Source organism: Oryctolagus cuniculus, chromosome 10 (assembly GCF_051225735.1).
Source record: "Oryctolagus cuniculus isolate XC-2025 breed Fujian yellow rabbit chromosome 10, ASM5122573v1, whole genome shotgun sequence".
In the NCBI taxonomy this organism is placed as follows: Eukaryota; Metazoa; Chordata; class Mammalia; order Lagomorpha; family Leporidae; genus Oryctolagus; species Oryctolagus cuniculus.
Window position 1 is genome coordinate 118,549,934 of NC_142876.1, and position 23,646 is coordinate 118,573,579.

Consider the following 23,646-nt stretch of genomic DNA (forward strand, 5'->3'; position numbering starts at 1 on the left):
TGCGTGCCCAGGGTGAGAAGGCACCTAGCCAGTACCCTCACGTGGCAGCTACACCTGTCACCGCCACCCCCTCGGAACTGTAGTTTCTGTCGCAGCCTCGGCGGGGGCGATGGCGCTGCCGTCCTCACCAGCTCGCTGGTGTCTTCGGGCTCCGTCTCCCTCTCAGGCTCAGGTGCTCAGGTGCTGCCCAGGGCTGAGGTCTGTGGTCCCAGCAGCCCCCGCCGCTGCTGTTTGTATTATCGTCTCCCCTCGCCCTCACCCGGGCATGGGCTCCGGAAACCTGAGCTTGGCTGAGGGACATCCTGCATGGTTGCCAGGCAACCAAGGCGCAAGCCAGGAGGTTTGGGTGTCAGGGTGTCCAGCCACGCCCCATCCCAGAGGAAGGCATGAGGGTCCCTGGGGTTCGGGGTGGGAACCCTGGCCTGGAAGGGACCCTCACCTCCTCTCCTGCCCGCCCAAGCCCAGCTCATCTGAGGGTGATGGAGGCTGCTGGCCTGGGACATTTTTATAGGGAGATTGTAGAACCTGGCTCAGAGGGAGAAACCGGAGCCCGCTGCTGCTGCCGCCACGGATACAGCCGCTGTCACATCCCCACTTCCTGGAAGTCGGCAGCCCCAGCCAGCCCCAAAACATGGAGAGCACCCCGGCCCCGCTGGGGGCCTGGTGCCAGCTCCTGAGGCTCCCAGGGCGCGGTGCCTGGGCCCCGGGGCCGTTCCTAGCACGTCCTGACCTCTCTGCAGTGGTCGCACCTGCTTTTTCACCCCTTCTCCCCACAAATGCATTATTGTACCTGGTATCCCAGTGCTCCCGCACTCTGTCTGAGTTGCTTAACCTCTCTTTGCCTCAGTTTTCTGATCTGTAAAATGGGGGCAATGACACTTGCCTTCTCAGTTCACCATGTGGATCTAGTGTTTAGTGCTTAGCACAGGGCTGGCACATAGACATCAGCCCGCCCTCGTCGCTGGCTGTGCCACCCTTGCCAGGCAGGAGGGCGCAATACCAAGCCTCTTTAGCATAGGAGCTGCGTCACTTCCAGTCCATCACTCCGCAGGGCCCAGGTCCTGGCCTGTGGCAAGCCCTGGCAAAAGTTTGCGAAATGAGTAGAGTACAGAGCTACACCGATGCCTTAGCTCCCAGGCCCGAGTGCCGGCGTTAGCACCAAACATCTCGGACAGCTCCTGGTTCTCAGGCTTGCTTATAGCTGCGCCATCCCCAAAGCTGCACCTTGTGGGTCTTCATTCTCTCCCCTCTGTTTGACGTGGGAGTGGAGCAAGCAGGGCCATGAGTGCTCCAGGCAGACCTGAGCGGTGGAAGAGCAGGACCTGGCAGTGCCGGGACCCCCAGGGCCAGCGCCGTGCTGCACCCCCTCCTCTTTGTGATGGACATCTAGCCCCCACTAGTCCAGCGTCGTGGGTGAGACCTACACGGTCATTGGTGAAGAGTCCTTTGACGTAACCACCCTCATGCTCAGAGTGGCCCCGTGTTGGGGGAGAGGGCTGAGCCTGCCACGGGTCGGCCAATCTGCATTGGGTGGCCGCCAGCCATCGCTCACAGCGGGGGATGCGGCCAGGCTGCCGGCTCCAGAATTTCGTCCTTGACTTCTTCCCAGCACAGGCAGGGGCTGCCATCTGCTTCCCGCCGCTCCCAGCCAGCCTGCCAGGTCGGCCAAAGCCCCCGCGCCTCTCGTGGCAAAGCCGGCCTCGCACCTGTCAGCAGGTGAAGGACGAAAGGCTGTGGCGGCGGTGGGGGTGGGGGTGTCCTGGGAAGGTGTTGGCACTGGAGGGCCCGGGCCCACAGGGTGCACAGGGCGGTTCCTCTCCCGGAACACCCACGCCCTCCACGGGTGCCCCAGCTGGGCCAGCTCTCAGTGCTGCATGCAGGGCTGGGAATCGACCGAGTGCCAAGTGCAGCCTTGGGGCTGAGATCCTCACGTGACCCCTGGCCAGCCTGTGCCCTTGGCCAAGCCCCACATGTCTCTGAGCCTGTTTCCTTGTCTGTGGAATGAAGAAAAAGAGAGCCCCTTCCTCCCCCAGGGCACCGGGTGGGCCCTGGCGAGCTAGTGGGTGGCAGCAATGAATTCGGGTTCTTTTTATCGCTGTGGCCACTGCTTCAATGCCGCCACTTCCTGGCCGTCTCTATAGAGATGTAGTCTCACTTCCTGTGCTTCGCCCCTGCCCAGAGCCAGGAGCTGGCTGCTCACCAGGCATTCAGTGTGCGCTCTGTGCCTTTGCATGCAGACCAAGCACATCTGAAGCTGTGGGTGGGCCTGTGGCCAGCTCACCATCTTCTCCCAGGGCTCCACAACCCCTTTCCAGGCGTCTGCCCCGCAGTCTTTCGTGCGGTGCCGGCTGTGTGTGTCAGGGGTGCTGGGGACCTGGAGATGGAGGGGCTGTCGAGGGTGCTAGCGGCCACACCCCCACAGAGAGGTCAGCTGCCTCTGCCCGGAGAGCAGGGTCAGCACAGGGTTTGCTGGAGGCAGGGCCTGGGAGCCAGGCTCTGCAGGGTGAGTAGGAGTCCCCCAGGCAGGAGAGCAGGAGGCAGGGAGCAGCCTGTGCTAAGGCACAGCAGGTGGGCCACAGGCAGCTCAGAGTCGATGTTTTTAGCAAAATAGAAACTCAGCCCCACAGACGCATCCGTGGCCAGCAGACAGCTCTGGCTGACCCACATGGCCATCGTAGCGGAGGGTGGGGGTGACGGCAGCGCGGGTCAGCACCCGAGGGTCTTTCCAAAACCATCAGTTCCAACCTCCTGATTTTACAGGTGGGGAAACTGAGGCCCGGCAAGGGAAGACAGTGGAGCAGGGACAGCTAAGACCTCTGTCCTGTGCATGCCTGCGAGGCCCCCAGTGCTGCCCCAAACCACTCTCCATGGGTCCCTGTGCAGGGCAGCCTGAGAAGCATCTTAGCGCTCTGATAGTCGCCATGTTATTGCTCAGGGTCCGCCTTCATGCCAGGACCCCCTCTCACTATCCAGACACCTCTCAGATGGAGAGATTCACACCCGGATCCTGGCTGAAAGGTGCTTTGCTGTGACACAGGGCTGCTCCACGCCCCTGCACACACACACACAAACACACGCACATAACCATACTCACCCACAGCCCAGAGTCTTCCTTCTGGAACACACACACTCGGTGCACACCTCAACACTTGCCCCACTTGGGTGTGCCCAGGCCCACATACACACAACCACACGCACACAGCTGGCAGCACGGCACAGCCATGCACAAACTCTCTGGCACACGTCTGTGCACATGTGGACGTGAACTTCAGTGGAGAAGGAAGGGCAGGGGTAATCTACCCAGAAAACGCCACATGCTAAAAATTGCTTGCAAGAAAACCTCAGCTCCCCGTAGAGAGCTTTGCACCCACGGCGTTGGCGTGAGCTGTCGGGAAGGGGTGGAGGGAGAGCCCCTGGCTGGGGAGGCAGCAGCTGTGGATGGGACCTGGTACAGGGGCTATGGAGGCCGTGGGCGTGGCAAGTGTTTGACCTGTGACGTCACGTGAGCTCTCCTGAGCTTGGCAAACAGCTGCCCCTTGTGTGGCCTGTCCCGTGGGGAGGGGGCCTTGTGTACTCTTGCTGGGCGGGACGCGGTCATCAGGGGCCAGCTCGGTACAGGCCTGCTGCCCATGGATTCTGGCTCAGCCACCAGAGCTGCTCACACCTGACCTCCTGAACCCGAAACCCGCTTCAGGCCAGGCCCCACCCTGGAGAGGGAAGCGGAGGCGGGTAGCTCTGTAATGAGGAGTTGGAGTGAGGCCTGACTGGGGACTGGCAAAGAGGGGGCGTCCAGGGAGGGGCTGAGGAGACTACAGGAGCAGGCGGTGAATCGGGAGGGGAGGTTGAGAAATACCCCTGGACTTGAGGATTTGAACCCGGGTTCTGCCTGTGTCTGAAACCCAAGCCCCAGACTCCCCTGGGTCCCACTCCAAGGCCAGCATGAGCTGAGACCTGGGGTCAGGGATTTTGAAATGCAGGACCCCTGTTTGGGAGGAGTTGGGGCCACCTGGGGTGAGCGAGAGGCAGAGCCCTTCCCTGGCTCCCCGACTTGGTGTTTGGGGCAAGAGGGCTCCTGCAGGCTGGGAGAGGGGGCACGGTGGGGCAGGAAGGACTTCAGGGTTTCCTGAGTTGGGTCTCCTGGGGCCGTGGAAGCACCTTGACCTTTGACCTTGAGCTCTTCAACTTCTTTTTTTTTTTTTTTTTTTTTCTGGTTTAATAAGGACTTGTTTATTTTGAGAAAAAGGTCCCAACATCAGGCTGTTCACAAAAATAACCCACAGTATCAACTTTAGAAAACAAATATTAAGACTATTACACTACTTTTTTTCTAGAGGATGCATTTGACATGCCAACTCTCATTCACAAAAATACATTGTTACAGTTGTGTTGAACAGCCCCACACAGCACTCGTATGTGGGGTAGCACACACTTCTAACTCAAAGCCGCTGGCAGGTGCTACTCAACTAAATGAGACGGCTTTTGCAGTTAGGGAAGCAACTACTGAGCTCATGAATGGGAAGAACTGTACTCCCTGCATTAACAAGAGATTATTTTGGAGACAGCTGATAAAAACCATACATCCTTTTTATTGTTAAGTCATAAAGAGGTATCAAAATTAAAAGCAAAAATTACAGGGCAAGACTTAACAAAACTACTAGGAGCATCAAAGGAAGTGAAAATGGGACTAGGCGCAGGGCAATAGGAATTAATGAACATGGGAAGGACAAGGATGGGGCGAACAGTGAGCATGTGCTGAAGATACTAGGGGAGAGGATCTGGTGAAAATTTTGATCTTAGACAAGCGCCTAGGTAAAGAAATAATGGGATAAGATTCCTAAACCCCACTATGTGCTTAAGAGTCATCCTCGCCATTGGCGCTGTCTCTGTCATCCTCTCCTTCCTCAGCCTCTTTTTCATCATCCTTGATCAACTCCAGCTGGTCATCCCCCCGATCTTCATTATCATCATCATCCAGTAGGTCCCCCTCCTCAGCAGAGTCATCTGCACCCCCCTCAGACTCCATCTTCACATTAGTCTCATCTTTCTTCTGGGAGCTGCTGCTCTGCTCCTCTTCTGACTTATCATTCTTCATCTCTACTCCTTGTTTGCTCTGCTCCTTTTCAATTTTTTCCAGGCTTTCCAGCAGAGAATCCACTTTTTGTTTTATCTGGGTCAATTCCTTCTTAATGGCCTGGAGGTCATCTCCTTTCAACTTTCCAGACTTGGAAGAAGATCCTCGTTGTCCACTCTTAGAATTGAAACTTTTTCCCCTTCTTGAGGTGTTTCCTGATACACGCTGGCGTTTAGAGGGCACTACAGCCCGAGCAATAGGAGGAGGAGGAGGAACACGTGCTGGGTAGCTATACATCCTGTCATAATAATCCCGTTGAAAGTCATAGTCCAAGTCAAAAGAGGAGCTGAGTAGAGGGGACGGAGAAGGGTGTTCTGGTACTGACCCGTACATCTCCGCTGCAGATCGTTTCACACCTGCTTTTCCTCGGTTCACTTTTGGCTCTGCAGCCAGATTAATATCTAAAACCTGGCCAGCAATCATTCTGCCATCCTCTCCTGCTACTGCAGCTCGGGCATTTCTCTCATTAACGTACTGAACAAAGGCAAAGCCCTTGTGAACAGAGCAGCCCACAATTTTGCCATACTTCGAGAAGATTGCCTCTACATCAGACTTCTTGACCACAAGAGTGTTGAGATTCCCAATGAATACACGGGAGTTCATGGAGCGAGGATCTGTCTTGTTGGTAACATTGCTTGCCATTGTGTTTGATGCTAGGGTCTTCACAAAGCCGAAAAATGTAGCTGAAGATCAAAAAAATCTCACTCAAGCAAAGTTCCACTAACTTATAAATTTCAAGTGATTTGTAACCAGGAGGGGGAGGGAGAAGAGATTCGATTCTGAATCTCCCACTCCCGAGTTCTACGTGGAGAGGCCGACCACTGCTCGAGGTAGGCAACAAGGCCACAACCGCACCGTCTTCGTCTCCGCACCGAGCTCTTCAACTTCTTAGCTGAGGACTGGGGCTGCCCTTGAAGCTGGTTAAGCAGCTGGGTGGGGTCAGGCTAGGGCTTGGGAGTGCCAGGAGGCTCAGGGCCGGTTCTGGCAGGAATCGGGGTGGAACATCTTCAGGGGATCCTTCCGGCCTTCCCAGAGCTGGGAAAGGTCAGAGACCCCTGGCTAAGGATGCAGGAGGCAGCATCCGGGAGCATCCCGGGAGTCAAGGGCGTTGGTGGCTCAGGACAGTGAGGTCCCTTGAAGCCCCTGGGCCTGAGCCTGGCTCAGCAGCACTTGCTCTGTGGCTTTTGGCCAGCACCTTGCACCTCAGGGCCTCTGTCTCCCCAGGTAGAAATCACGCCATTGTGGCCTCTGCGTTTCTCCCCTCGCCATGCTCGAGGCTGGGCCCAGAGTTAACTCCCTTCCTGCCGACGGCCTGGCCTGGGGTGGCTGTTACGGTTCCCACCTTAGGGACGTGGCAACTGCAGCCGGGGAGCCAACTCTGACGGTCCACCCGTGGTCACGTGGTGGTGGCAGAGTGCATCTTCTAACCGAGATCTGTACGAGTTGAAGCCTCCAACGAGGCCCTGACCCTGTTAGGTTGGGAGTCAGATAAAAAGTGGTGAAAGACGCATCAAGGAAACAAGCCTTTGGCCATGTTGGCTTGGTCCTGGGAGCTGCAGACCTGGGGCCCCAGCAGAGGGGCAGAGGTGCAGGGAAGGAGAGAAGAGGGCGCCCCGGCGACTTGAAGGGGGCTGCTCGGGGGACCCTGGGTGTTGGGAACAGGGGAGCCCGGCAGCGCGCTCCCACCCTGTCCTGGTATCCTTTCAGTGGGGCCTCAGCACCAGGGCCAGGCCCACACAGCTTCAGCAAGGATGGGGTGCCCTGGGCCTGTGTCCCCCGGGAGCCTCGTGTGCGTCTGTCCCGGCACAGATGGCTGGTGAGCACAGCGAGTGGCCCCGCCTCCACCCGCACCTCTTCTGCCGAGGGGACCGGCTGCACCCGGCAGTGTGGTGTGCGTTATTTTTAGAAGTGTCACCATCTGTTCTAGGTGCCGAGTGGATTCTGTTCGTCTCCGCAGTGGCCGGGGCCAGGGAAGAGCTGCAGAGACAGGCGGGTCCCCCGTGGGCACACTCGGTGGCCTGCATCCTGTGGGGTGTGGGAGACATAGGGGCTCTGAGACGTGGGATTCTGGGCTCTGGGACTGCCTGGGGGCAGGGCGGCTCTGGAGCCAGAGCAGCCAACCGGGAGGATGCGTTTGGGGAGGGAGGTGTCAGGTGCCCACGCACTCTCACCTGGCTCCTGGGCCTGAGTCCAGTGCCTGTCCCTGGTGCCCCCTGTGTGTCCTGGCCCTGACCTCAGGATTAGGGCAGAGTGGAAGCAGCAGAGACAAGAAATGATGGCCAGACCAGGAGACCCTCCCTGGCCCTGGGGCGATGACCAGGCAGCCCTGACACGCGTGGTCCAGGAGGGCAGGTTCTTACCCCACTCAGCTCCAAACGCTGGGGCCTTCCACTGCCTGTGTTTCAGAGCTGGAGGCTCTGTGTGCGGCCTGCTGGGTTCACATCCAACACCTTGGTGGCCCTGCACCTTGCAAAGCCTCCGTTTGCTCCTCTGTGACCTGGGATCGCAGTGGCAACTACTTGACAGGGTTCAGGCAGGGATTTGCTGATTTGAAGGCACTGGCACAGCGCCTGCCCCTCGGAGGGGGATGCACTGGGCGTGGCTATGCCTGCCCACGGTGGCTGGTTTTGGCTTTGAAATGCAAGCTGCATCCCAGAAGTCACTGCTGACAGGGCCCTCCCCTGTCCTAGGATCTTGTCCGTTGTGGGCTCCGCACAGGAAGAGGCTCGTCCTGTGCTGGGGCAAGGGTGCCCTGGGGACTCATCATCATGGGGCGGGGGACAGGCGAGCAAAACGCACCCCAAGGCAGAGGACGCATTAGTTGTTCAGTGAGGAGCGAGTTCCCTCTGACCACAGCCCAGGGAGCCTGGTCCCGAGCCAGTCGGGCGGGAATGAGAGCCACGGCCGTGAGCTTGTGCTCTGACGGGGGCGCCAGCGTGAGCTGATCCAGAGCGGCAGCAGGGTGGCACACGGTGGTGGCACAGAGCCACACTGGCCTAGCGCCCAGCTCTGCCTGAGTCTCAGTTTGCTCACCTGTAAAATAGGCATAGGCATCGCTACCCTGTGGGGCTGGTGTGGGGTGAGGTGTGTACACAGCCTACAGCTGCCCCTGACACAGACGCTCTGTCCATGGAAGTCCCCATCAGCACTCCCCAAAGGAGGAGGTGAGGCTGGGGCCAGGGCCAGGGGCCTGACTGGGGTCAGGTGCCAGCGAAGCGAGGAAGAAGAGGGAGCCTGAGCCCTTGTCCCAGCACCTCGTGGCTCTGGGCACCTGGCTGGATGAGAGGGAGACACCAGGATGCCGAGGCAACATGGGGTGCAGGAGAACGCAGGCCTCTGGGGGAGCTTGAAGCCGGGCAGCTTCAGAGAGGGCACTTGGCAGCCAGCAAAGGTCAGCTCGAGCTTGGGACGAGGGGTGGGAGCCACCATGTCAGGATGGAGGTGGGAGCTGGGTGCAGAAACCTACAGCTGCTCCCAGAAACTCCAGAGAAGCCTGGACACACAGGGTCTGAGAAGCCGCAGGACAGCAGTGAGGGGGCGTCCACCGCGGGCAGGGCCTGGCCTAGCAGGAAGTGGCCATTGTATGGTCATGGAGAGGGCGGGACGGTAGACCCCAGAGTGGGGGCAGTGCTGGCTGTGAGAGGAAGTGGGGCCATGAGGACCGGGAGCCCCAGAGGAGTAGGTCGGTGGGGCTGCTTGTTTCAAACCCCCAGTGCCAGATCCACAGGCTTGTCCATCTGCTCAGGTGGGGGCTGCAGCCCCCAGGGGGCACACAGGCCCATGGCCCTCAGCAGCAGCACATTGAGCAGCCCAGTTCTGAGGTCCCTGAACTCCTCCAGAAGGAGCTGTGCAAGTTGGAAGGGAAGGGCCCAGCTGCAAACCCGGGCTCCTCGTCCACCTTCCTGGCTCATGGATTCCCCTCCTTGGGGCCTGAGGCCAAGTCACCACCTCCGGGGATGTCTGGCGTTTCCGCCATGGGGACTGTGGGTGGAGACGGCCTGGACTCCGTCATGGAAGGGGGCAAGGGCTCCTCTGCTGTCGCCCAGAGGAGCTGGAGCAGAGCCACGCAGCAGTGAGAAGCAGCTGCCTGTGCCAGCGTGCACCACCCCTGCAGTGCCCACACCCTGCTGCCTCCCCGCTCCTGGGAACCCAGCAGCCCTGCTCTCTGCTTGCTTCTCTCTCACTGGGCTTAGAGCTCTTGGCCTCAGCATCCTCGGGTTGAGTAGGAAGGCCTCCGTGCAGGCCTCGGCTTGCTGCTGCCCTGATCCAAACCCAGGCCTCAGCTTTGGAAAGTCTCCCATGCTCCGCGCAGCCCCTGGCACCTCCAGGGGTGACTTCTGCTCGTCCACTCCAAGCATGAAAAATCAAAATACACTCAGGATGCGAGATCCACAGGGATAGGGCCATGCTTTGTGCAAAAGCGTGAACCACCTAGGGCACAGATGGCCCTGGCGGACTGACAGGGACCTAAGTGATCCTCAGGGCCCCCTCGTGCTCAGGCCTGCCCACTGTGACAGCCCCCTTGTCTGAGAACCAGACCATGGGCAGCAGTACCAAGCCTCTGGGATCAGCTCCCCATGCCCATTCCTGAACTCAAGGAAAAGGCCGGCTCAGCGTCCTCCCCACCACTCACCCCTGGCACACCAGGTCCAAGGAGGCATTTTGCCCTTGGCTTCCCAACCCCTGTGCTGATGGTCAGCAATGCTGTTCTGGGACGCCCCTGGGTCCTCATGACTGTGTGTCCTGAGCTGGCACCACTGCAAGTGGACAGCTCCCATTCTCGCCCATCCCCGTCAGCACTGCAGTCCTGGGGACAGCTCCCACTGGAGCTGGTTCCTCTGATCCGGCTCTCTGTCCTCCCCAGAGAAGGCGTCTTTCAGCACCTGCACCACGTGGACAGCTCCCACTGCTCCTCTCAGCAGGTCAGCCGACAGGGGAGCAGGGCCTGTGGTGATCAGGTTCCCTGACCTCAGCCACCCAATCCCTCCCTGGCACCCACCTTTGTCCATCCATCAGCACTGTGCCCACAGACGTCCCTCGGCCCTGCCCTCCATGGCCAGAGGTGAAGCCTGAGGACCGAGCAACCAGCTGGTGACCTGCTGTGTGTAATGGCCGTGTGGACCACAGGAGAAGGCAGGAGAGAGGGCAGGGGCCTGGCCCACTGCAGAGAGGACAGTGAGTTTGGGGCCTGGGAAGAACACCTGGGGGGAGAACCGGTTCTGCCACTTGGCCTGTGCCTGTCAGCCGCTACCTCTGTGAGGTGGGGGCGCTGGCAGTGCCTTGTCACAGGGCCCTTGTGAGGGATAAATGAGACGCCAAGTGTGTGAAGGGTGCTTGACGTGTAGTAGGGCTCCCGTTAGTGTGGCTCTCATCATTCTTGGCTTCCTTGAAGTCTTGTGCTCAGGGCCTTGGAGCAGACAGCGAGAAGGCATGAGAGGGACAGAGGCAGAAGGGGCAGTGTCCAGTGGCCACTTAGGACACATGGACTCTGGAGGCTCGGGGCAGCCACCACCACAGGGGGCACTCAGGAAGGGGAACTGCACGCATGACCCTGCAGCCTGAAAGCTTCAAATCCTGGCAGACAGGCACCGCTGTGCAGAGGCCCCGGGGCGGGGGGCAGTGGGTGGCCGAGACAGAGGTGAATCCTAATGAGCCTTTGCCCTCTGGTTCTAGGCCATGTCTCCTTCCTTCTGCCTCCAGCGAGCAGGACGTGGCCAGCCAAGCCAGGGAACTGTGTGTGTCCCAAGAAGCAAGTGCTGGGGACAGGAGAATTCTGGGGGTGGGTGGGGGGGTTGCTGCAGGGACCCTCCAGGATAGAGGGTCTGCTGTACTCACACTCTTCACAGAAGGGGAAACTGAGGCAGGAGGGGGCATCTGTCTAGGCTATCCTAGGAGTTGATAAGGATGGAGACAAAGATGGAAGGTGGGCTCTGGGCCAGAGCAGGCCTTGGAACTGTGTCCAGTCCTGTCTGTGGCTCTCGGAACCCCAGCTTCCTTGCCTTTGAAGTGGGGTCAGTGACACTGTGCAGCCCACAAGAGGCATCTGCCATCGCCCCAACAGGAGTGGTCACACCAAGGTGGGGGCCAGTGGACCTGGTCCCAGGCTAAGGCCACCTTGCCTGTGTCCTCCCGAAATCTGTACCAGAAGTGCACAGAACTTGTTCACCTCAGCTGCAGGCCTCGACTGTGGGGCTCCTGAGGATGTCTTGTGGCGGAGTGAGCACCTCTCTCAACTCGGGATTCCAGGGTCCGGGGCGGGGCCTGAGAAGCTCCTTTTTTGTTTCATTGGGTAGGTGGGTGGGTGGATGGATGGTAGCCAGATGCAGAGGTCCGTGGATTGGCGAATGGTGAGTGGACGAGTGAATGAATGGAGGGCTGGATGGAGAGATGGACAGGGGGGTGGGTAGGTGGACAGGTGGAGAGATGGGCAGGAGGGTGGATGAGTTGATTGACAGGTTATGAGGCACCTGCAAGGCTGGAAGTGGGAGGTTTTCCCACCCTGGAATATGGGCAGCTCTGGCGGAGAAAGTGACCCTGGTGGCAAGCTGAGGACTGGACCAGTCCTGCCTTGGGCCACGCAAGGGGGTGAGGAGCCACCCAGGGAGCCCCGGCTCCCTCGCTGTCCCCCAGCCCTGCTGCTGCCACCTGTGCCTGCACAGCTGATGCAAGGCTGCTTCTGTGGGAATTTTTTTTAGATTTTCCTTTTCTGGTTAACAGAATAGGAGCTGACTAAAAATAGCACTAAACTTGCTTCTGAGGTTCTAGCTTCAGCTCCTTTGCCTTCTTTGCTCTCTCTCTCTCTGAGAAGTCAGAGCGAAGATTGTCACCATCGCACACGCCGGGGGTCTGGCATGCTCAGAGAGGGATGTGGCACACGGGTCTCTGGTCACTGCCACTCCCACACACTCGGGCGGGCAAAGCCCAGCAGACCTCCCTGGCCGTGTGTGGTGATGACTACAGGGACCTGTCACTCACACACACACACACAGCAGCCTCTGCACACTGCTTCTGGCCACAGTGAGCCTCAGACCCTGCCCCTCCTGCTGACACAGCCACCAAACAGCACTGCACTGGCCCCACATACCCACACTCACCATGCACACCCACACAGACCCACATACACCCCACACACCACATTCACCAGGCACAGCCACACACACACACAGACCCACATACACCCCACACACCACACTCACCAAGCACAGCCACACACATGCACAGACCCACATACACCCCACACACCACACTCACCATGCACACCCACACAGACCCACATACACCCCACACCCCACACTCACCATGCACACCCACACACACCCTCAGACCCACATACACCCCACACACCATACTCACCATGCACACCCACACATACCGGCAGACCCACATACACCCCACACACCACACTCACCATGCACACCCACACACACCCTCAGACCCACATACACCCCACACACCACACTCACCATGCACACCCACACAGACCCACATACACCCCACACCCCACACTCACCATGCACACCCACACAGACCCACATACACCCCACACCCCACACTCACCATGCACACCCACACACACCCTCAGACCCACATACACCCCACACACCACACTCACCAGGCACAGCCACACACACACACAGACCCACATACACCCCACACACCACACTCACCAGGCACACCGATACATACCGGCAGACCCACATACACCCCACACACCATACTCACCAGGCACAACCACACTTACCCCCCACATAACATACACACTCATCCCACACATGCACACAAACCCCCTACACCTACACACATCAGGCACAGCCATACTCATCCCGCACACACACTCACCCCATACACCCATACTCACCAGGCATACACACATCCTGCACACCCACACACACCAGGCACAGCCATACTCACCCTGCACACCCACACACACCCCACATATCCATATTCACTCTGCACACCCACACATAGCCACACCCACCCCACACACCCACACCCACCCCATACACCCCACACACCCACACTCACCCCACACACCCACACTCACCCCACACACCCACATACACCCTGAACACCCTGCACACCCACACATACCCACACTCACCCCACACTCATTCTGCACACCCTCACTCACCCAGAACACCCACACATATACACACACACTCTGCACACCCTCATCCTACACGCCCACATACACCCCACACTCACCCTGTACCCCCTCATCCTGCACGCCCACACACACCCCACACTCACCCCGCACACCCACACATACCCACACTCACCCCACACTCATTCTGCACACCCTCACTCACCCAGAACACCCACACATATGCACACACACTCTGCACACCCTCATCCTACACGCCCACACACACCCTGCACCCCCTCATCCTGCACACCCACACATACCCCACACTCATCCTGCACACCCACACTCACCCTGCACACCACATGAACACACTCACCACCACCCTGTGCACTCTCCATGTCACCCAAACCTGTCAGGCCCTCTGCCCTCCCCATTCATGGGCAGAGGAGGTCCCCTCCCCCACAGAGCATGGTTGGCTGCCATGAGAGGCTCTGGGTGAGGCCAATGGAGGGGCCGTTGGACCTGTGTCCCTCACCTGTTAGCACAAGAGGGGGTCCCCGTCCCTGGGGCTCTGGGCCCCCACAGGAAGGCAAGGTCAGCGGCCAGGGGAGGCAGAGTTAGTGTCTGATGTGGAGGCAGGGCAGCCTCTCGTGCTGGGTGCCTCCCTGCGGTGCCCCAGGGCCAGACTTGGTTCTGTTTCAAAGACAGCGCCAGGCACCCATGGTTCAGTGGTGACCGGAAGCTCGCGGCGAGGTCGGCTTCCTAACAGCCTGTCCCACGGGTCCTTCCTTGTGGCTGTGAGCCTGCTAAGTTCACTCCCCACAAGCTAGGGGGAGGGGAAACGGAGGCACAGAGAGGTTAAGAGCCCGGCCCCGGGTGTCCACTGGCGGCCAGCAGAGCCGCCCTCGGTCCTGGGCGTCCCCGCGTCTGCCGCTGCTGCCAGGGAGGAGCCCAGGGAACAGGTGACTTGAGAAATGCACATTCCGGAGGCACTGAGATCCCGCACATCTTAAAACAGAAGGGCTTGGCATCCAGGAGTTATTTTTAGTACATCGCTTGCGACTGTCCCCGCTACCACCCCTCCGTTAAGATCTGAAGAGCTGTTGGTTTGAGCTTTTTTTTTTTTTTCTTTTTCTTTTTAAAAATCGTTCCTTCAAAAGATAGATCCCTTCTTTGTTAAATTAACTCCCAGGAAAGGGTGGCCCCTGCCCTGCCTGCATCCCTCCTGGCACGGTTGGGCGTTTGATGGAGGCGCCCGCCAGTGACCTGTTCCTGAGTCACTGAGCGTAGCAGTGCGCAGTCATTTAGATGCTAATGAGCAGAAGCCAGCTCTGTCACAGGCTTCTGCTCCGAGGTGGAGGGGACCCCAGAGGGTGTGGGGCCGGTCCTTTCACTTTCCACCTGGGGAAACGGGCCCAGAGAGGAGAGGGGCTCGGTCAGGGTCCCAGGGCAGAGCTGGCAATGCCGGGCGGACAGCTGCTCACCGGCTTTGGCCTCAGCTGCGCTGTCACCCCCGGTGTGTCGCTCAGCCTCTCGGGACCCAGGACTGGCTGCATGTCCCATCCAGGCCTGTGTGCCCGTCATCTCAGGCAGGTGCACCCGCCTGTGCAGTACCGAGAACTCGCTGCAGACAAACCCGTGCTGTGGCCGTGGGGGACGCGCTCATGCCCACCAGCACAGGGGCCCCTGGAGGAAGCTGGCATTTCGGGTGTGTGCTCCGGCCAGGAGCCTATCAGACGCAGGGTCGATTCCACTGTGCAGGTGAGCCTCAGCATGGTAGGCGACCTCTCCAGGGTCACACTGCTCGTTTATCTTTCAGCCTCTGAGTGGCCCGTCAGGACCTGGTGGGGCTTTGGCTGAAGGGCCAGCCGCCTGCCCAACTGTGGCCTCCCTCCTGGGTCTCAGGATGAAAGACGGCCCATTCTGATGTCTTTACTAAACCCCCCCACACACACACACACACAAATCCCTGACACAGGCAGGTGGGAGTCACCCATTTTATAGACAAGGAAACTGAGGCCTGGGGACCTGCCTAAAGTCACAGCTGCCATGGGCAGCCACCCCAAGGGCTGACCCAGGTATCCGTTCACCAAGCACTTCGTGAGTGCCTTCTGGAAGCCACGTGCTGCAGTAGGTTCACCGTAGACTTGGCTCCTTGGGGAAGGAGTTGGTGACGCTGGCGACAATGGCAGAGCCTGGGCACTGATGCAGTGGCATGGTTGGGGAGACTCCCAGGAAGGGACCCTGAGGTTGAACAGGACAGTGGAGCAGGGGAGGGAAAGATAGAGGTGGTGGAGAAGCCTCTGCCCAGGTACAGGGCAGGGCTGCGGAATTGGGGCGGCAGATGGGTGGCTGCTGAACTCACGCCCAGGCTTCGGCTCAGCCGCGTGTCCGAGGCTGGTTCGGCTCCTGTTGACAGTGCGCGTCTGTGCCCCAGGCCTCACGCTTGTGAATCCAGCCCGCCCCATGGTGGGAACAGGTAGCACAGGGAGCCGCCCGACGTAGGAGGAAAAGCCGAGAAGCGGGATTCCCCAGATGTGCACCTGTGGGGTGCGGGGCGCAGCATCAGGAGGGGAGGGAAGAAGTGTGTGGTCGGTCACCTCCATGGCCCAGTTCCGAGTTTTAACTCATTTTTTACTGGAGAGTTCTGTCCCCTTGTCCTTGCTCTGGGTGCTGCCTGCACTTTGTCCTCTGTCTCCCGCAGCCTTTCCCCAGATCCATCCGCCCGGGTTACGTCCCGCAGGGCAACAACATCCCTGTCCATCAGCCCTTCCTGCTCTTGGTCCCACAGTACCCAGGACTGCACGTCGCGGCAAACCCAGCAAGTCAGGAAGACCCTAGTTTAATTGTCCCCCTTCCCTGCTGTCGGTGCCTGGAAGGCAGGGACTGTGTCTCCGTGGTGTGATGCTTGGCACCAAACGAGAGGGTAGACGGCTGGGTGGATGGATGGCCGGAGCCTGCGGACTCGCGCCTCCCGTTGCGATCACAGAGATAATTGCTGTGAAGGCTTCTTGCAGCTCGTGCGGTCGGAGATGTAATTATCAGTGCCGAGAGCCCCGGCACAGGTGGCAGGGGACAGATGGAAAACAGCTTCTCGCATGGATGAAGTCCCTCGTGGCTGGCAGTGCACTTGGGCTCACGCTTGCTGCGTCCTGTGAGCGACCTCGTAACAACCCAAGAGGCAGAGTCCGCAGGTGTCCTGTGTGGGTGCATCTCTGCACCCCGACTGCCTGGCTTCTCCCCCTTCACTGCGTGGCCCTGGCCATTGGCTTGGCCTCAGATTCCTCATGTGGTCTGTGGGGATAAGAAGACCACCACCAAAAGCAGTTAAGTGAACAGTGGACCTGGTTCTTGGTATTTTATGAGAGTAAATACCGTGATCACACACACACACACACACACACACACACACACCTCTTTAAGATAGTGAACCAACATTGACTTGCTCCCCGTCTCACTGGGGAGCAAATGAGCAGAACTTGAACCCAGGAGCTGTCTCTGCTCCTAACCCCTGTGGCGTCTCTGAGGTTGATGTGCCAGGAAGCACACAGGGTGCCTGGCATGCAGCAGGCACCCAGTGGATACCTGGCACCCCCACCCCACAGAGACTCAGAGGAGTCAGGGTCAGAATGACCTTTCTGCAGGTTGCAGGCAGGTCTGGTCACGGATGGTCACAGGCCTGGCCCTCACCTGGCCTGCACCTGTTGGTTAGGTGCTGGGCACTGAGACTTCCTGGCACCCCTGGTCAGTCCTGAGTTTGGGCTTACAGAAGGGGTGTGTCTTCTCCACTCCCATCTTGTCCTGAAGATGGCAAAGCCTCTTCTGGAAGGTTCCTCACAGTCCCTGCCCCTCCCAGGAGTGAAGGTAGTGGAGGGTGGCTTACCTTCCTGACACCCACCAGCCCCTGGTCCTCCTAGGATTTGCCATCCCCGGATGATGCCAGCAGAGCGGCCGTCAACCTGACCCTTAGAAGATGCTGCAGAGATGGGCAAGGGGCCCAACTCTCATCTAGAGACATCCTTGGCCCTGCCCCACCCACAGCTTTCTCCTGGGTTCAGGATGAGGCTCCCAGCACAGCCTCTGGGGTATCCCAGGTTCCTTCCAGAGGCAGTGTGTCCACTTGTGCCCACGGTGTCCTTGAGAGTGACAGCCCCTTCTGTGCCATGTGGCCGGTCCCCCCATGGCCCCTGTCCCAGCAGGAGATGCACAGGCTGGAGAATGATTTATAGCTGGGCCAGGCGAAAGTGACCCATAATTTAACAGGTGACAGGGGAGGAGACGAGCCCGGGGTCCCACCACCAGGATTCAGCACAGGTTGGCTTGAATGGCTCTGATTCCACATCCTACGTTCTTAACCTCTTCCTGGCACGGTGCCCCCACCAACCCGACCCCTCAGAGAGAAGGGAGGGGCCGCTCCTTGGGGATGGGGCGAGCCCTGGCTGGGGTGAGAGGCCCCGCCCACCTGAGCTCCTCCCTCCTCTTCCTCTTTGTGGCCCTGATCAAGTCCCTTCCCTCTCTGGATTCCAGGTTCCTCGCTAGGAAAGTGAATCTAATGCTGGAACGCCCCCAGCTCTAAGATTTGTGAAGGAAGCGAGAGACGGGAATTAGAGGCAGGAGTTGGGGCTGAGGCAGGGGCTCAGTCCCATCTTCCTCCCCGCCCCCTCCCTGCCCTGGACTCGGGATGGCCAGCTGTCCAGGGCTGCTGGGCGGGGCCGGTGCCTGTGCCAGGCCCAGCCGAGCCCAGCAGGGGCCCTTTGTCACCCAACGCTTGCCGGGGCCTCGGCCACTGGTGTTAGGTGTCCCGGCGGATTGAATTCTCTCCTGGCAGCCCCACAGGGGCGGCGAACAGGCAGGCAGGCGGGCAGGGGGAGCCGGTGCTCCGCAGCCTCCTGGGCTCCCAGACTTGGTGGCCGCTGTCCGTGGTGCTGGTCTGTGGGCCCCCTACCAGGTGAGGGCTCCAAGAACCAGATCTCTGGGGACTCAGCCCTCATGAATATGCATGAGCTGGCTGCTCCGGTTGGGCTGTGAGTAGAGGAGGGGGCTTTCTCCCAATGCCTGCTTGGGAGACCCAGTGCAGGGGGAGCGGGGGGCGGGGGTGGGAACAAGAGGGTGTTGGCAGGCATGGGTGGGGGCACTGGGGCTGTGTACTTAGGGGGCATGTGGACATGAGGTGTGCCTGCACATATTGGGGATGGTCAGAGGAAGAGGGGTAAGCAGGTATGGTTTGGTCAGAGGGAAGGGGTGGGGATATTAAGTTGTATGACTGCTGTGGGGGTACACATGGGTGTGTGGTGGGGCAGGCATCTGTGAGGGTGCAGGCAGATGGGGGCTGCAGAGTGGCTGTGGCCAGGTAGGGGCAGGTGTGCTCTGTGGCTGGACTTTGGGGAAGGTACCTTGTGGGTACCCAGGTGGGCACCAGTACCATCTGGATTTGCAGCGCGTGCCGACGTGATGGGTGGTTGCCAGTGTTGGGGCGTGCGTGTCACCCTGGGCCTTCCTGGGCACCTGTCCCATGAGGCCTCTGGCGCCTGACCCTTGTCACCCACTCTGTTTTGTCCCCACAGGAGCCGCCACCCCTGACCATGTAGATGCCAGCTCTGGGGAGCAGCATGGGCCCCACTGAATGGAGACTCCTGGGTCTGCAGCCCTGAACCCCTCCGGCCCCCGGACCTCACCCCACGCCCAGGAACAGCCCCCGGAACTCCCGCCACTGTCTCCAGCCCGCCTCGGCCACCCCCGCCCCCCAGGCCCCGGAGCCACCCGCCCGGAGCCTCTGCCGGCCAGCGAGGTTGTGTGGAGGACAGTCACGCACCGCCATCGCCCACACCTTCTTGTCCTGTGCTGACCCTCGGGCCCGCCCGAGAAGGGACTTTGGCAAACATGGGTGACATGACCAACAGCGACTTTTACTCCAAAAACCAAAGAAACGAGTCGAGCCATGGGGGCGAGTTCGGGTGCACGATGGAGGAACTCCGCTCCCTCATGGAGCTGCGCGGCGCCGAAGCCGTGGTCAAGATCAAAGAGACGTACGGGGACACGGAAGCCGTCTGCCGCCGCCTCAAAACCTCCCCTGTTGAAGGTAGGTGCCGGAGGCTTCAGGCTGGAGTCATGGCATGGAACCACGCGAGGTCTCAGACACAGGCTGCCCTTGAAAAGCCAGAACGGGCATCCTGGTGGACACTAGCTGAGGGTCAGCGCTGCCGGATAAGCGGGGGGAGGGAGCCTTGTCACAGGTGTGGTCAGACCCAAGCTGCCTGCTGGGAGAATCCCTGGGAGGGGGCCAGGTGAAACCTGTGTCCTGGAGCCAAGGTCCCAGGTCAGCCCCAGGGGTTCGGCTCCCACCCCAGGGCTCCGGTCTCCGAGGCGGGGCTGGGAGGGTGGCTGTGTGTGACCAGAACAGAGCCACACCTGCTCACCTGCCTGGAGCCCAGGAGGGGATCCTGCTGCCCCCACCCCAGGCCACAGTTTTTGGATTTGGGGGTCTGTACACCCCTCCATCCTTTCCTCAGGCCCAGGAATCCCCTGCCCAGCTGTCTGTGGAGCCCCACAAGGCTGATGGCGGATGTGCGGCCAGCCTGGGGCTGAGGATGGCCAGGCTCAGGGGGCAGCTGGGACCCAAGAAGCAGTGGGAAGACGGCCTTGGGGAGCAGGGCGACGGGCGCCCCAGTGTGCGTACCCAGGGGGGTGCGAGTTTCCTGAGCTGGGATTTCCGGAGAGAGGCTCTCGGCTCCCCGGCGCTGGAGGGGACCAAAGCGAGAGGCAGAGTCAGGCCCGGGGCGTAGAGCCTGGGCCCTCAGCCCCACGCTCACCTGCCAGCAGGTGCCTTCCCAGCCATGTGGGAGGAGCTCCCTGCAGGACACGCAAGGCAGGCGTGGGGCTCTGCCTGATGCTCCCCAGTCCCGCGACTTGTGCAGGGGCTGAACAGAGCCTCCGTCTCTCCGTCTAGAAAACGAGGCCAACACCTACCTCCCTGTGCTCATTGCAGGCCTGGGTTTGCTGCAGGCACTCAACACATGCCTATTCTAAGGCAAGGGAGCCGGCGCCACACGCGGGGCGTGGGCAGCGGCCTCATGGTTGCTCCTTGTTGACAGAGGAGAAACCTGTCTCCTGCAGCCACGCCACGGCCCTGGGCACTGCTGGACACAGGCTGCTGCACCCGCACCTCCCTGCTGCCTGCTCTCGGGTTGGGAGCAAAGTCTGGGCCTGCTTTTCCTGCCCCCGGGGCTGCTCTTGCTGACGCTTTGCACACAGGCTGAGCCACGCCCACGTATAGAAGCCCCCTTTTCCTTCTTGGTGCTGCTGGGTTTCGACTCGGCGGGGAGGCTGGGAAGAGAGGAAACCGTGACTGCAGCTGCGGAATTGAAAGTGGCTGCGTGTGGCCCTAGGGTGGGAGGATGCTCAGCCTGGAGCGGGCCCCAGGCCCTGGCAGCACGGCCCACGCCCACCTGGCCATCGGGTTGGCGCCCCTGGCCTGCGAGGAGGACCTGCTGCAGCTCCTGTTGCACTGGGCCCCAGGAGGCCGGGGTCAGGCAGATGCCCCAGACCTGGGCCTCCTGGGATCCAACCCCAGCTCTGCTGCTTAGCAGCTGTGGGGCTCTGGGCACGCTCCCCAAGCTCTCTGGGCCTGTGTCTCCTATGTGAAATGGGGATCGTCCCGGGGCTGTGGCGGGGGGGAGGGGTCTGCTGGGACAGTGCTGGCACAGGTAGCTCTCTGAGCTGGAGATGGAGCCCTGCATTTCCCCATCAGGAAAATGGGTTGCACCTGGAGAGTGAGGCCGAGGCCCTGGACCAGCACCCAGTGCTCCACAGGCAGGGGCTCTGGTGGTGGCGGTGACCAGAGTCGTCACCCTGAGAAGAGCAGCCACGCGGTCCAGCAAGGGCTGGCCATGAGTTCCCTGCACAGCTGTGGGCCGGGCTGTGCCGTGCCCTCACTGCAGGCATTCCTGGAGCAGGCACAGCCCACCTGACAGAGGGGGGGCCCGAGCACTCGGGATCACCACCAGTGTCCACATCGGAGCAGGCTCTGAACGCAGCCGCCCGTGCCCTGAGCCCCAAGCCAAGCATGTCCGCCTGGGAACTGACCCTTGCACTGTCACTCCATTCTGCCTCCTGTGCAGTGGTGTCCCTGCCTTGTCTGGCCCGCCTTTGCCCCAGGTGCTAACCATGTGGTCCAGGCTGTGCTGGCCATTCCTGCTGCCCCCTGCCCCTAATGCGCTGCGAGCTGGCGTCCGAGTCACGCTCCAATGCCCCACGTCGTCAGTTAGCCTTCCTCTGCAAGTGATGGATGGTGTCTGAAGCCATAAAAAAATCAGCTGCCCCCAGGCACTGCCTGCTGCCGACTCACGGCGTGGGCTCGACTCCCACGGCTCCGCAGCATTGGGCATTCTGCCTGTTGGCCCAGCTGTGTGACCCCTGGCCCCGTCCCTCTCCTCCACCACTGGTCCTGCTGCGCTCTGGTCAGTGCCCTTCCCGCCTCACCTGCTGTTCCCTTCCAGCCTAGCGGAGCAGAGTCCCAGAGACGCCACTGCGAATCCTGGGTGGTTTTCTGGGGGAGTGAGCACAGAGCCCCTCTGAGCCCCAGTGGCCTGTGTGTGCCTGCAGCCCCGCCTCCACACGGGTGTGTGCAGATTACATTAGCCAGGCCCCAGGGGGAGCCAACCCGGAGATTCACGGAGGACGCTCCCTGCCGTCTCTGCCGTCACCCACCCAGCATGCGTGGGCCCCACTCCCACACAGGAATCAGGCACTGAGATTAGACGGCACCCAGGGAAGCGCTAACAGGCGAGGAGGCAGAAAGGCAGGAGGTAGTGGTCTTGGGGTGCCACAGAGGTGCGGCAGCAGGAGCTGTGTCCCCAGCACCCTGGGAATTGCCTATGAGGGAGAAAGAAAGGGGAGGGGCTTAGGGTGGGGGCAGAGGCCACAGGTCTGGCGACAGGCACAGAACACCCTGGTCACCCATGGTGACGCTGGCTCTGGTTGCCCAAACCCCTGGCCCTCGCCATTGCCGGCACTGTCACGGGCCACACAGACATGTCTCTGCGGGGGCTGGGGTGAGAAGGCAAGGAAGGTGGGCGGGCTGAGTGGCAGCTGGCTTTGTGTGACTCTCACAGCCCACATGAGGAGATAGGGGCTGGGGGCGGTGTAACCCTGGGAGCTGGCTGCTTGGTGTCGCAGACGGATCCCACGGGCACGACGTAGGGCAGCGAGTGGGTGGCTGGGCCCCTGGGGCTGACAGGGAAACCAGAGCTGCCCCCAGCTCCACACTGTCCCTGTACGGAGAGGCTAGGAGCTTCCACGTGGGAAGTCGGCCACCTGGCCAGAGACTGCGATGGGGTCTCCCTGGAAAGTGGCCCAGGGTTCGCGTCAGGGCCCTCAGCGGGGTGTGTAAGAGGCCGAGGAGACCTTGCACCTGTCTGAGGAGCAGGGGAGGCATGAAGTGTGGGAGGCGCCCCAGCCTCACCTCTGCAGCTTCTTGGCCTCCAGCGAGGTGCTCCGTTCTCACGGGCTCCACGTCCTTGGCTGCAGAAGGGGCTCGTGCGGCTTCCTCTCAGCCGTGTAGAGCCGGGGAGGTGCAGGCGCTCTGAACGTCCTCTGCGAAAGCCTTGTCCTCCAACATTTGCCAAGCAGCCCTCTCCCTCGGGGTTCTCCCTGGGAGAAACTGAGCCCAACCTGAAGGTGCAGGGAGAGGCATGGCCGGGGGCAAGGCTGGGTCCAGGGGCTCACCACGTCACGAGGACTTTGTCCCCCCTCGCCCCCCCTTCCATCTCCACTGACCTCTGTGCTGACTTCCAGCCCAAGCAGGCAGGCACTGACCCGATGGGGGTCCCGGCAGCCTCAGGCTGACCACGTCCCTTCCTGGTCACATCTGGTCACCCCAGCAGGCAGCTGTGTGCTCACAGGTCCCCTCTTAAGCTCCAGAGCAAACTCTCATTGGGCCACCAGGGTCACGTGGCCACCCCTTAGCCAGTCCTTGTGACCCCACAGAGACGGGGAGGAGAGAGTGGAGGATGCAGGTACGAGCCACAGGAACTGCTTCACAGGGCAGCCATGAGGGTGAAGCGGAGCGTGCAGAGCCCCAGCCCCGGTGTTCAGTGGGTGTTGGGTCAGCGCTCCCTGCCTGGTCACTGCTGGCAGCTCCCCGTGTGCCTCTGAGGGCCCGCCAGGTCCTCGTGGGAGGCAGCGAGCGCGGGCAGAGCGATGGGAGGAGCCTCCCGCAGAGCAGCGTGGACGCGTGCCCCAGGCTGCTGACACCTGTCTCCGGCAGCAAACCCACACAGCCACCGCCTGTGCCGTCGGCCTCCCGGCTGGGCGGGGTCTCAGAGGCCAGGGTACAGGCAGAGCCGGCCGTGTTAGAGAAGGCCTGCAGCCGACCGAAGATTCCCAGCGATGCCAGCAGGGCCAGCGAGACTCCCCCGCGCCACCAGCAGCA

The 23,646-nt window shown here is 60.8% G+C and overlaps 2 protein-coding genes across 10 annotated transcripts in view; one reads left to right on the top strand and one right to left on the bottom strand.

The window, feature by feature from the left end:
- Positions 1-23,646, top strand: part of ATP2B2 (ATPase plasma membrane Ca2+ transporting 2) — a 135,373-nt gene that overhangs the window by 22,569 nt on the left and 89,158 nt on the right. For all 7 annotated transcript variants that reach the window (XM_089305639.1, XM_051831903.3, XM_051831898.3 and 4 more), the window contains exon 2: positions 18,782-19,296. In XM_089305639.1, coding sequence (XP_089161765.1) covers positions 19,098-19,296 — 199 coding nt within the window. In that variant the 5' untranslated portion in view covers positions 18,782-19,097. The remainder of the gene's footprint in view (positions 1-18,781; positions 19,297-23,646) is intronic.
- Positions 4,187-6,016, bottom strand: LOC100354921 (heterogeneous nuclear ribonucleoprotein C). Of its 3 annotated transcripts, XM_089305635.1 has the most exons (3): positions 5,882-6,016; positions 5,457-5,835; positions 4,187-5,417 (listed from the first exon to the last, which is right to left on the bottom strand). In XM_089305635.1, exons 2-3 carry the CDS (start codon positions 5,771-5,773, stop codon positions 4,853-4,855), a joined length of 882 nt encoding a protein of 293 aa, XP_089161761.1. In that variant the 5' UTR covers positions 5,774-5,835; positions 5,882-6,016; the 3' UTR covers positions 4,187-4,852. The 3 variants fall into 3 exon arrangements, with proteins under 3 accessions (XP_089161761.1, XP_089161760.1, XP_008251255.3); XM_089305634.1 differs by having other exon boundaries at positions 4,187-5,835; XM_008253033.5 differs by having other exon boundaries at positions 5,457-6,008.